At 39.9% G+C, this 11,391-nt stretch overlaps 2 protein-coding genes across 3 annotated transcripts; both read left to right on the top strand.

Moving 5' to 3' along the window:
* The first annotated feature begins 561 nt into the window (after window positions 1-561).
* si:ch1073-416j23.1 (rac GTPase-activating protein 1) lies at window positions 562-8,383 on the top strand. 2 transcript variants are annotated; one of them, XR_008632404.1, is made up of 17 exons: window positions 562-807; window positions 1,558-1,760; window positions 1,943-2,082; window positions 2,148-2,220; window positions 2,416-2,469; window positions 2,546-2,659; window positions 2,834-2,963; window positions 3,406-3,608; window positions 3,692-3,877; window positions 4,248-4,343; window positions 5,331-5,529; window positions 5,642-5,744; window positions 6,698-6,830; window positions 6,963-7,104; window positions 7,579-7,681; window positions 7,754-7,878; window positions 8,178-8,383. XR_008632404.1 is itself a non-coding variant. In XM_055155520.1 (16 exons), exons 1-16 carry the CDS (start codon window positions 732-734, stop codon window positions 7,797-7,799), a joined length of 2,001 nt encoding a protein of 666 aa, XP_055011495.1. In that variant the 5' UTR covers window positions 562-731; the 3' UTR covers window positions 7,800-8,054. The 2 variants fall into 2 exon arrangements, 1 of the variants encoding a protein (XP_055011495.1); XM_055155520.1 differs by lacking the exon at window positions 8,178-8,383 and having other exon boundaries at window positions 7,754-8,054.
* Window positions 8,384-8,551: 168 nt separating this feature from the next.
* Window positions 8,552-11,360, top strand: pex11a (peroxisomal biogenesis factor 11 alpha). The gene is made up of 3 exons (XM_020935267.2): window positions 8,552-8,836; window positions 8,912-9,027; window positions 10,193-11,360. The coding sequence occupies exons 1-3, from the start codon at window positions 8,781-8,783 to the stop codon at window positions 10,759-10,761; spliced, it is 741 nt and encodes a 246-aa protein (XP_020790926.1). The 5' UTR covers window positions 8,552-8,780; the 3' UTR covers window positions 10,762-11,360.
* The last annotated feature ends 31 nt before the right edge of the window (window positions 11,361-11,391 follow it).

The following is an 11,391-nucleotide window of genomic DNA, read 5'->3' as shown; positions in this document are numbered from 1 at the left end:
AAATAAACATTTGTCAAGTTGACAAACTGAATGTCTCCTTTGCCTTTAATTTTGTGAAACAATCTTTGACCTAAATGACATGGTTGTCTGTAATATGAATGCTTAAATTATTTACATTTTAAGGTCATGGCCTGTCTCTGTGGGCTTTCTGTTTATAATCCAGTCATCCATAAACGCCCACTAACTAATATTTTTGTAGTATTTTCTTTTACCTCATATTACACTGTAATTGTACAATGTAATGTGTTTTAAAATGACACTATTTAACAAGTAGCCTATTTCATTTCACTTATACTAACTGAGCATTAATGTCTCTTTCACAAAAACAATATTATCTATACAAGACAAGATTATAAATTTTGAGTAGATCAAAGTTATTGTACTAGAACTTTGGATAATTTATTATACATCAGCTCCCTCTAGTGACTAAATATACTCATTACATGTTGACTTTGCACATTGCGCCCTCTGGAGGACGCTGTTTGTAACTACAGACACAAAAAGGGGTGTGTAAAATACTGTCAATGGGAGCCAATCTGAACATCTCCAGAAGTCACATGTCCCTCTGCAGCTGAAAGTGTTCAACTGATGAGAGTTTTGGAGACGGGAGCAGGAGAGGACCACTTGGACCCTAAGGGGGGGAATCAAGTCTAAATCAGCTCCAAACAAGCCTGGCCAGCCACGACTATGCACATCCTGTTATAGAGCCTACTGAGAGAGGTGAGAGAGTGATGGAGTCCCGGGCAGTGGAGGAGCTTCTGTCTCTGTGTTGGAGTCTGCAGCAGTCATCCATGAATACTGAAATGGGTAAGTAACTTTTAAAAACTATTATTTTTATTAAGGATTGTAAGGCCCAAACTAATAATCTATGCAATATTGTACAATGCTTACAATGCACCTTCTCCTAATATTTATTCTGTAATATTGATGATTACATGAGAAATGTTGTCTTTACAATTTGGTCTCATCACAAACCATGAATGAATTTAGGCTAAAGACTACCTATGAGTCCACCTCATATTTGTTACAGAATATATTGGATGGGCTTTATTCTCACTATTGCACCTGTGATCATTTATGTAGCCACTGGAGCACTTCAGAAAAACTAATTTCCCTGGTGGATGAATGTGTACATGTTGGGCATGATTTTATCCTTGTTAGAATGAAGTTCAATTCCCAACCTGCTTTAACATGTCAACCTTGAGTTGGCTAATGTTTACTAGTACTTCCTTGCCAACAGGTAGGGGCCATCTTCAGGTATGAGTGGACCCCAGGGCTCCGAGACCCTGACCCAAGATATTTGTCCTTACATTCAATAAAACAAACACAAACAAAATTAAATAATGCAAAACTAAAACAAGTTTCATTTCAAAACTTTTAAAAATTAAAACATTGTAAGAAGTAGGCTTAATTAAAGAGTTGGGAAAGATTCTGTTCTTAGTGATGGGCCCTCCCAGTTTGTAGGCGCAAAAGGAGCTGTGGCAATTATAATAAGGATGATTATGAGGATCACATGCCTATGATCGTTATGTTTCTGATAACCGAATAATTGTCCAGAGTTTATGGAGATGGCAAAGTCGTTAGAGTCCTTGAGGAGGCGCTGTTTCACCGCAGAGTCTGAGTTAAAGAAGTACAAGGAGCTGCTGGTGAAGTCAGATGTGGCCAAAGCGGCGCTGGAAGTGAAACTGAAGCATGTGAGGAACCAGCTGGACCTAGAGATGCAGAAACGACTACGAGTGGAGCGGGACTTCCAGTACCTGGTGAGAAAAACTATGAAGTACATCAAAATACAGATAGTAAACAGTGGAATACTACAGTACTACACATATCCTATAGAATCTGTATTCACTGGCACTGTGTTGCTGCAGTCTCCGTCTCTTTCTCCTTCTCATTTTTTAAGTGGTGAGTCTCTGATATGTTGTGTTGTGTGCTCCTCCTGCAGCAGAGACAGATGCAGCTCATGTGTGACATCCTGGTCCAAGACTCGAAGTCCAGCTCCTGTTTAAATGAAGAGCAGAAGTCTCTCCTCGCCACGTTTGAACACAAGAATCAGGCCAGCACCATTCACAAAGCAAGCAAGAGGTACCAGGAACAGACTGGATCTGACCCAGGTCTAGGCTGGGTCTAACTGTGGTTCTTTTTATCAGGTTGTCCGTGATCGACGAGTCCTCGTTTCTGTCTCACTCGGATATCAGCTACGACCGAACAGATGATGATGTGGTATTTTTATTTAAACATATACAGTGAAAATGTAAAAATTTGGGCTGCGCAATACATCACAATTAAATCAAACATATATTGCATGTCTAATCACAATACTTCAGAAAAACTGTACATTTATTTGTTTGTTTTTTTCTCCAAATTGTGTAGCCCTACGTGATTATTATGAAGTTCTAACCGTGGTCTTGCTTCCAGGACTTGGACTCTACAGTCATCAAGCCCCTGAAGTCCAGAGCCAGAGAGAAACGGGTCAGAACCTTTCACTTTTCATCACCAAAGTCCATCAAAGACACCTGATGAAGTAACCTGTGTTTCTATTGGTCAGCGCTCTTCAATGGGTGTGGTCTCTGCTGCTAACGGGCCAGTGGGAAAGAGGGTTAGGACCAGCATCTCCACGGAGATCCAGACCCACATCCAGGACAGGATGAACCTGAATAAAGTACAACTGTCTTCTGATACAATGTCATGTACCGAAGTGCTCTTCAGTTTGTGTTTGTTTTGTTATAGTGGGAGCGTAATGGTTTATTTATACTGGTTTAATTTGTCTGTTAGATGTTTTAAGTTTTTATGTGTTTAAAGAGGTTTTATTAAGTTTAAACATGTCTACTTTCAGGAGGTGGAGACCATTGGGAAGGTGTCAGTCTGCTCTCCAGAATCGTCTCAGAGCCACATGGTGGTGGGGATTACGCAAGAACAAAACCAAAGAACCATACCAAGTGCAGAGCTGGCTCCAGTTGATGCAGGTACTGAGCTCTGATTGGTCAGCCCTGTCTCCCTTTTCCTCTAATGGCTTGGTTATCTGTTCTTTTGATCTTCTCTGATTGGTTGCTTCAGTCTGTCATCTCCTCAGAATCTCATCTGTAATGATGTGTGCACTTTTCCCCCACCCATTCCTCCAGTACGTCATCCTTCATCATGCGCTGAATGACAGAAATTAATCAGTCAATTCAAAACAAGCAGATGGATTTAGTTACATTTTGTACCAAATACTGAGAGATTAAATGTATATGGATTAGGAAAAAAGGTCCTATATTATGCAAAATTAACTCTTGTTAGAATGTTGTTACCTCATCAAAAACATACCTGAGTTATTTTGTTTCATTTACACATGTTTAAGTAACTCTTTTTTTGCATATGACTCTGTCTCCATTCTTTTCCAATAGATTGGTTTGTTTTCTCTTGTAGACCAAACATCGGTGTGGTGTCCTTCTGAGGAGACTCTGGAACCAGAAACTGTGACCCGGACCGAGGACTTCTTCAGGACCAACTCCAGCTCCAGTACCTTTTCAAACATCTGCAACAGAACACCCATCCAGACGCCCTGCAAGACCAGCTACAATATTAACAATAACACTAATGGCACAAAGCACGTGTTCATCTCGAAAACGGTACCACTCATTCAGTGCCGGTTTAATGCCGGTTTAGTCCTGGTTTCTGTCTCGACTGAGTACTAGTGTACCTGTTGTTGAAGGTGATCCGTCCGGAGACGTGCTATTGCTGTGGGAAGAGGATGCGTTTTGGTAAAATGGTGGTGAAGTGTAGAAACTGCAGAGTTGTGGTTCATCCCGAGTGCAAGAACAAGTGTCCCGTGGGCTGCTCCTCAATCAGACCTTCTCCACTGGGACCTCAGACCAAAGCAGGAACACAGATCAAACCAGTGAGTTCAGACCACTAAGTTTGTATACTGTCTAATGAAATAATGTTTGGAGGTTTTATTTTTATTTTTGGTAAAACATCCATGCTATAAAAATGTGTGTCTGTCACTTGGAAACAGTGGGGTTGCCTGGAATGTTCCGTAGTAAGCATTAAACTTTTTTTTTTTTTTTAATTGCTTCAAGAAAACCTTAGATTCTTGCAGTAAATGTGGTCACTTCTCCACAAAACTTGGCCTATTGGCGTCATCAGCTTGTCAATGCCATACTGTGAAACATGCCAGGCAAAGCATAACAATTCCATGGAGTCAAGTTATAAAACATAAAATATCAGTGTCAAAAATGACTCTTGCCTTGGTTGTTATTTTGGTCCAGGGCTCGCTGGAGAGCTTCTGTCCCACAGAGCGCCCCAGAGTTCCCCTGCTGGTGGTGGAGTGCATCTCAGAGATTGAGCGCCGTGGGCTTAAGGAGGTTGGTGCTCTTTTCTTCTGTTCCTCCTGGTTTCCTGATTTTTTTTATTTTTTATTTTTTGTTTTAAATTATCAAACAGGCTCCTTAAACTGCGCTCTAACAGTGAGAGACACAGGACTAAATTCATACCATACTTAATACAACTGTACAACAACTCACCCTTATGTCATAGATGACCCCATGTCAATCACTATTTAATCTTTGGACTGTTTCTCCTTACAACCTCTTTTATATAGCTGAGATATACTGTATTTTCTGGACTACTGGGTGCGCTCTTAAGTCTCCAACCCCATCAAAAAAACGACTGTGCGCCCTGCAATCCAGAGCGCCCTATACATAAATCCACTCGGGTGTCCCAGCACGACTTCAGTAAACTACAATGGCGAACCAAACACGCACGGAGCAGACAGCGACCATGCAGCGAAAAACACCCACAGCCACACTCATCACTCCACATGGACGAGGAATGGAACGGAGGAACAAACTGAAAAAGCAAGTGCAATGTGCCACTTCTAGACACAACTGAACAACTGAGTCACTGTGAACACGCCGACAATCCAGCGCTTCCAGACAGCCCCCTCCCTACACTCCACAACGGAACAAAGCCCAGAGTCACCGTGAACTCGCCAAACAAAGTCTGACTGAGCCATCTAACTATTGTTTCGTTTAAAGTCCGGTGCAGTTTATTTGTGAAAAAGGTTTGAAAATAGACCATTTAATTACAGTGCGCCTTATAATCAAGAGTGTCTAATAGTGCGGAAAATACGGTATATACTATATTTCAATATTTTTCTTTTTCTTGTACATATACAATATTTAAGCTGAATGCTTATTGCTATTTTTGTTATTTATTTTGAATTTATTATCATTTATATTTTTGCTCTTTGTTATTATATTGTGATGTGTGAACTACTACGTCCAAATAATTTCCCTTTTGATTCAGTTAAGTTTGTCAAAGTCTAAGGCCTTTTCCCCTGTTTGTTTCAGAGGGGCTTGTACAGAGTTCCTGGTGGTGACAGGGCAGTGAAGGAGCTCAGGGAGAGGTTTCTTTCTGGGAAAACAGCTCTGAATTTGGGGAAGGTGGAGGATGTGCACGTGATCTGTTGTCTACTCAAAGACTTTCTCAGGAAACTCCCAGAGCCCCTCATCACGTTTCGACTGCACAAACTTTTCATGGAGACTGCAGGTGATAAGAGCAGATTCAAACAGTGCACGTATATAATAGACTAATCTGAATGTGTCAAAAATGCTTGTGCCGTTTTACTTTACTTATTAATTGAATATGCTTGTTTGCCCAGAAATTGAGGATGAGAGAGGAACTGTGATTCTCTACAAAGCCATCTCTGAACTTCCTCCACCCAACAAAGACACTCTGGCCATCATCCTGCTGCACCTGCACAAGTACTCGCGTTTTAAATCTTTATAATGATCTACGTTATGTTTCCTCATTAAGAACAGACCTGGAGTTGTGTTTTGTTTCATTCACATGTTTAACGCACAAATCCTGCATATTTAGAGTGAGTTTTCTCTCAAACAGAACTCTTTTCCAGCTTGTGATCTCATGTGGTAATATAAGAAGTGCTCCACTGTGTTTTTAAACTCCATACACCTTCCCTGAAGTCATTTGCATAATTACAGCTCTGGTATAGACTCTATTCACCCTTACGTCACAAACCGGAAAGGCATTTGGAAAGATACGAATTACAACTTCCAGGCCCATTTCTTCATCTGCATGTCATTGTAGCGTTCTGTTATATTCGGCTATTCAGCAGTTAAACTTTACCTCAGTTTTAATCATTTCCCCACTGACACACAACTCCGACCGCACTGGGTCCATGCGAGAAGAGAGGAGAGCGTCAAATTCAAGATTATTCCAAAGAGCACATACATACGTAGTCTTCATTTTACCGCTGATGACATTTACTTCAATGGGTTTTATCACAGTCTGTTTTAATAGATCCATGTTCAGGGAGTAACTACACCGGAAGTTGTATCGCATCTTACCAAACGTCTTCCTGATTTGTGATGTAAGCGTGAATAGAGCCTATTGCCTACTGAACTAAAGGTAGAAAGTAGGTTTCATGACATCACAAGGTGGAACAGAGCATATTGAGCTTTGGGGATGCCGATGGGCTAATAATAAAAGGTTACTCCTACATGTGTGAATGAAACAAAACATAACTCCAGATATGTTTTCGAAAAGGTAACAACATTGTAACGTAAATCTGAAAATCTATTGTCAATTTAAAATAGTAAATGTTGTGTAATATAGGACCTTTTAATGTTTTCATTTAATTAATCCTTTTATCTCTCACCTTCTGTCCTACTTCTTGTCTCTTCTCCTCGTCTTCTAGAGTGATGGTGAGTGCCGAGTGCCACATGGACCACAGTAACCTCTGCCGGGTTTTTGGACCAACGTTAATAGGACATGCATTAGCAGAACCTTCTCCAACAACAATAATGAGGGACACGGCCAATCAGCATAAGGTCAGACCAAAGCCTGTCCTGACCCTGTTCTAGACCTGTCTTTAAAAAGTGTCAGAACCACAAAAGGTCTCATTTTGGGCCAGTAAAAATCCTCTTAAGCCTATGCAGAGTTCTTTTGACTCTCTATTACAGGTGATGAGTCGGCTGCTATCCATTCCTGTTGATTATTGGAAAAGGATTCTGTCTCACACTGAGCAAACTCCTACATCTGTTCCCCCATTGGTCAGTGAGACTCCAACCTCTGTAAAGACGACCAGTCAGGATGAAAAACCCAGTATGTGCGACTTTATTTACATAAAACTCATCCTATTTATATTTTAAAGGTCCTAAATTACACAAAATTGACTCTTGTGAGCTTTAAGTTATGTTGACATTGTTGTTACTTAATCAAAAACATACTTAGAGTTGTTTCATTCACACATGTAATCTTTTATCAATTTGTCCACATTCCATATTTGAAAATCCTCTGTTCCACCTTGTGATGTCATGTAGTGGTAGTTTACAAGCTAAATAAATAAATGGTAACGGTCTGAAAATATCCAAATGATTCAAGTGAAGGTGTATGGAGTTTAAAAACACAGTGGAGCACTTTCTGTATTACCATTGGGTGGAACAGTGTGTTTTCTGATTGAGAAAAGAACACATCTTAAATTTGTGAAACTCAATTTACGCTTTTGATGAGAAAACACTAACATGGATTAAAAAAAACGGCGTAATAGGAGTCATTTTAATTATAAGTCTTGTGCAGGTCGGTTGTTCAAGCCCGTGACATCTCCAGAACTCAGCTCGTACAGAAACCGCCAGGGGTCTATAACAGGACGATTACGCAACTTGGGACATGCCGGCAATGTGTAAGTCCAATTCCAATCCCGAATGCTGAAAACCTGTTCCAGTCCAAGTCAGAACTGATTTTGTTCACACAGGGGCCGAGGTGATCCCAGTAGACGCTTCTTCACATCTCCAAGTTGAACCAAAAAAACAAAACAAAAAAGTAATCTCCGTCATCCATAGAAATGAGCTGTATGGAAAAGTAAATTTTAAAAGAAAAGTAAGTTATTGTATTGGAATAAATAATAAAGTGTATTTGAACTAGATTCGTTTTAACTTGAAGGTGTACTGCGCAACATTTCTGGTGGAGGGTCCGCTACCTACTTGTCTCCTGGAGATGTTATTGCTTTGCATGGTGGAATGTTCCATGTTATGACATTAAACATCCAGCATTTATTCATTACGAGTGTTACTATTGCTCAAAAATACAATCATTACTTCAGTGAATAGGTGTGACTCTCCACAGATCTGAATTGTTATCAAGTGCTGTAACCTAATTGTGTCTTTTGTGATGGATAGGTTTAATCTTTACGGTGGAACAAAGACGGCAATACATTTCCATGGAGATGCACTCGGAATGTTACGCAATGCACCATTTATTTTATTGTTTTGTATTTTGACTCCATATATCATAGCAGATCATTGAGTTTGAGCAGCAAATTGAGTTTTGTCTTTACCAAATTTAATCATCTTCAATTTGTATCTTGCAGCCCAATAAAACTGCTATATTAACCACGCATTATACAGACTTTTGTGTAGGTTGTACATCATGATTTGAAGCCCAATATTTCTATTACTGAGCCACCATTGCGCACGTGAAAGTGTAGTGGGCGGGCGCAGCGTATGTGGGCATGGATGTGGGTGGAGCGAGAGATCCTTCCGCAAACCTGTCCGGACAGAAACAAGTGACACCGGCATGTCAAGCATGTGGTTTGTTTGACCAAACCGGAGATAAAACTGGTATTTGTAGCTACACGGCCATGGCACGTGTGGGTTCAAGTTTTAGGCTGGTATAGGTGTACATTTCTGATCATGGTAGTTCTTTAATCCGTGTTTGTAGAAGGGCTTCAGAGCGCGCTTCCTTTTTGTTAATTCTGTACAAAGTGTACTCTGCACCCAGCAATGGAGTTTTTTGTGAAATTAACTAATCAAAGTCAAGGAAGAGATCGCATTTTTCGGTAAGTCTAATTTTACGTTTTTATATCTTTTAATATTCCTAAGTAAACTGTTGACAATCGTGCTTGTGTTTGCAGGACGACCCAGTATGCGTGCGCTCTCAGCACCTATCTGCTCCGGAACGATCCCAACAGAAAGGAGCTGGTGGGCAAACTGAAAAGTCTGGAGAGCAGCATGAGTTCTGGAAGAAAATGTAAGAATCACGAAAATTTTGAGATAAAATTATACTCCTAATCCCAAAAGAGCATTAGGGTTAATCTTGGACTAATGAGGTTACAGACAAGGATTTTATTTTGTAGCAAGTGTCAAACAACTAGGCCACTACATTGTATCCTTGGTCTTGTAAATGATGGAAACTGTGCCTTTTCATACATCATAATGTAAAAATATGTGTCATTTTGCACTCAGAAATATACATCAATAATCTGTAATTTGAGCAGTAGGGTAGAAAAGTGTTCAAATTAAACCTGCCTTATTTCAGGATTTCAAAACAGACTTGATCCACTTCGAACTGGTTCATTGACCTTTGTGCAGAGTTCTAGATACTTTTTTTTAAACAGAATTACTCTTTTCTCTGCCCGTGTCCTTGGCCTTTGGACTGGTTCTCTGCTGTGGTGTGGTGTGAGGAGTTGTGTGTGATTGGGTGACAATGGGACAAACAATGGAACATTCATTGAACACTTCTACAGGAAATAGAAATGGTACATACATAGTGGAAGGACACAATTCTCCAGTCGTATATAGGGGGTTATTTGTAAGCCTATAGCTAGAACGGTTGTTCATTAAATTACTTTATTCAGGGTTCCCATGGTCGTGGAAATTCTGGAAAAGTCATGGAAATTGAAAATGTCATTTTCCAGACCTGGAAAAGTCATGGAATTTTAGCATCTCTTTCACGTAACTATACAGCGTTCTGTTAAGTTATCATTAGATTATTATGATTATTTCCGAATGTATACACCTTTTGTTTAAAAGAGACGACAATAAATGCGTTGACAGTATTTTGAAGGTTAAACTATAATTCCGAACCATAAATTGAGTGGAAAGGGTTAACATTTCATATTTAGCCCTAAAAGTCTCCTCCATTCTACACATGTAGGGTACTGTAAAGTTATGGAAAATTCACTTTAGGTCATGAAAAAGTAATGGAAAACTTTTGAAATTTTGTCTGTGAAAGAGTGGGGAACCCTGTTTATTTGAATATATAATAGTGTTTCTCTAAGGCTTTTAAAAGACCTAATGACTCACAAGAAAAAAAAAAAACATTAACATTTTTGGAGTAAATATGTCACGTATTGCCTCTGTTAATCCATAAATGATTGTGCTCTGCTCTAACCTTCATTCCTGTTCTTTGTTAGTGTTCAGATTGGGGAACACACTGAACTCCATTGACGCTGCCAAACGGACCGTGCTCCTCACTGACCCGGTGCTCCGCCTCTCACTCACCACAGCCAACCTCGGCCGTGCTCTCTACTTCATATGTGACAACTTACTTTGGCTCCGAAACGTGGGGCTCATCCGCAGTATTGACAAGGAGACGTGGAGCCTGCACGCGTCACGATGCTACCTCCTCTCTCTGATTATGAACCTTATCAGGGATTCTTATGTAATTGGCCAGTTAATGGTCCGAAGAGCCAGAGATAAAGAGTTTCAAAGGAAGATGGATGAACATCTCACAGAGAGCGCTGAAGTAGCAGAGGCTGTGGTACCTCAGTTAGATGCACTGATTTTTCTTCTTCTCCAAATTATCAAATCTCATCCTGCAGTTGCCCTGGATACACTCAAAAATATATGTGATCTTTTTATTCCACTGGATAAGTTGGGGATTTACCAGTCCAATGCAGGGGTGGTGGGGTTCTGTGGTCTTCTATCTTCCATAATTGGAGTTGTGACACTGGTGCGACCAAACTTGAAAATCAAACCGTGACTGAAGCTTATTTTCAAATTAACGGGTGCATTTGCAGCAGTTGAATATAGCAAGTCTTAAATGTAATTTTATTCACTGGTCCTGCTAGAACTGAGACTGAAAGTGGGCAAGATTCACCTGAAGTGCCGTGCCTTTAAGTCAACTGCGGGGCTATGTTTCACCTGAGAATACTTGTTATTTATTTGAATAAAGGGGCACAGTGCAATCATGTGGCAACTTTAGATTTACTATTTAACATTGTGTAACAGTAACGTTAGTATAAAATGAGGAACTGCAGAATTATTGACACGCTGCTTTGATGACGGTTTACGATAACAATATTGTATTTTTTTTTGTGTGTGTGTGTGTTGCAGGACTTCCCTGAAAAAATTCGATTCCATCTGTTTGTGGGAAAAAAATGCAAATACAAAGCAAGTCTTAATCTTAAATAAGCGCACAGGTTAAAGGGAAGTCTGAATTGACTAACTTGATTTGCAACATGTTCTTGATGGATCAATGTAACTGCTTCATGGCACTAAGCTGGATACTGTATCATTGCCACTTTTCTAATAATTTTACTTTTTATGTACATTTTTAATAAACAAAAAGTGAAATAAGTCTCAAAAATGGACTTCTCTGATGGTAGCCACA

The sequence above is a fragment of the Boleophthalmus pectinirostris genome, unplaced genomic scaffold (assembly GCF_026225935.1).
Source record: "Boleophthalmus pectinirostris isolate CB_2022bp ecotype Guang Dong unplaced genomic scaffold, ASM2622593v1 HiC_scaffold_2, whole genome shotgun sequence".
Lineage (NCBI taxonomy): Eukaryota > Metazoa > Chordata > Actinopteri > Gobiiformes > Gobiidae > Boleophthalmus > Boleophthalmus pectinirostris.
This window is presented reverse-complemented; position numbering and strand designations above follow the sequence as displayed.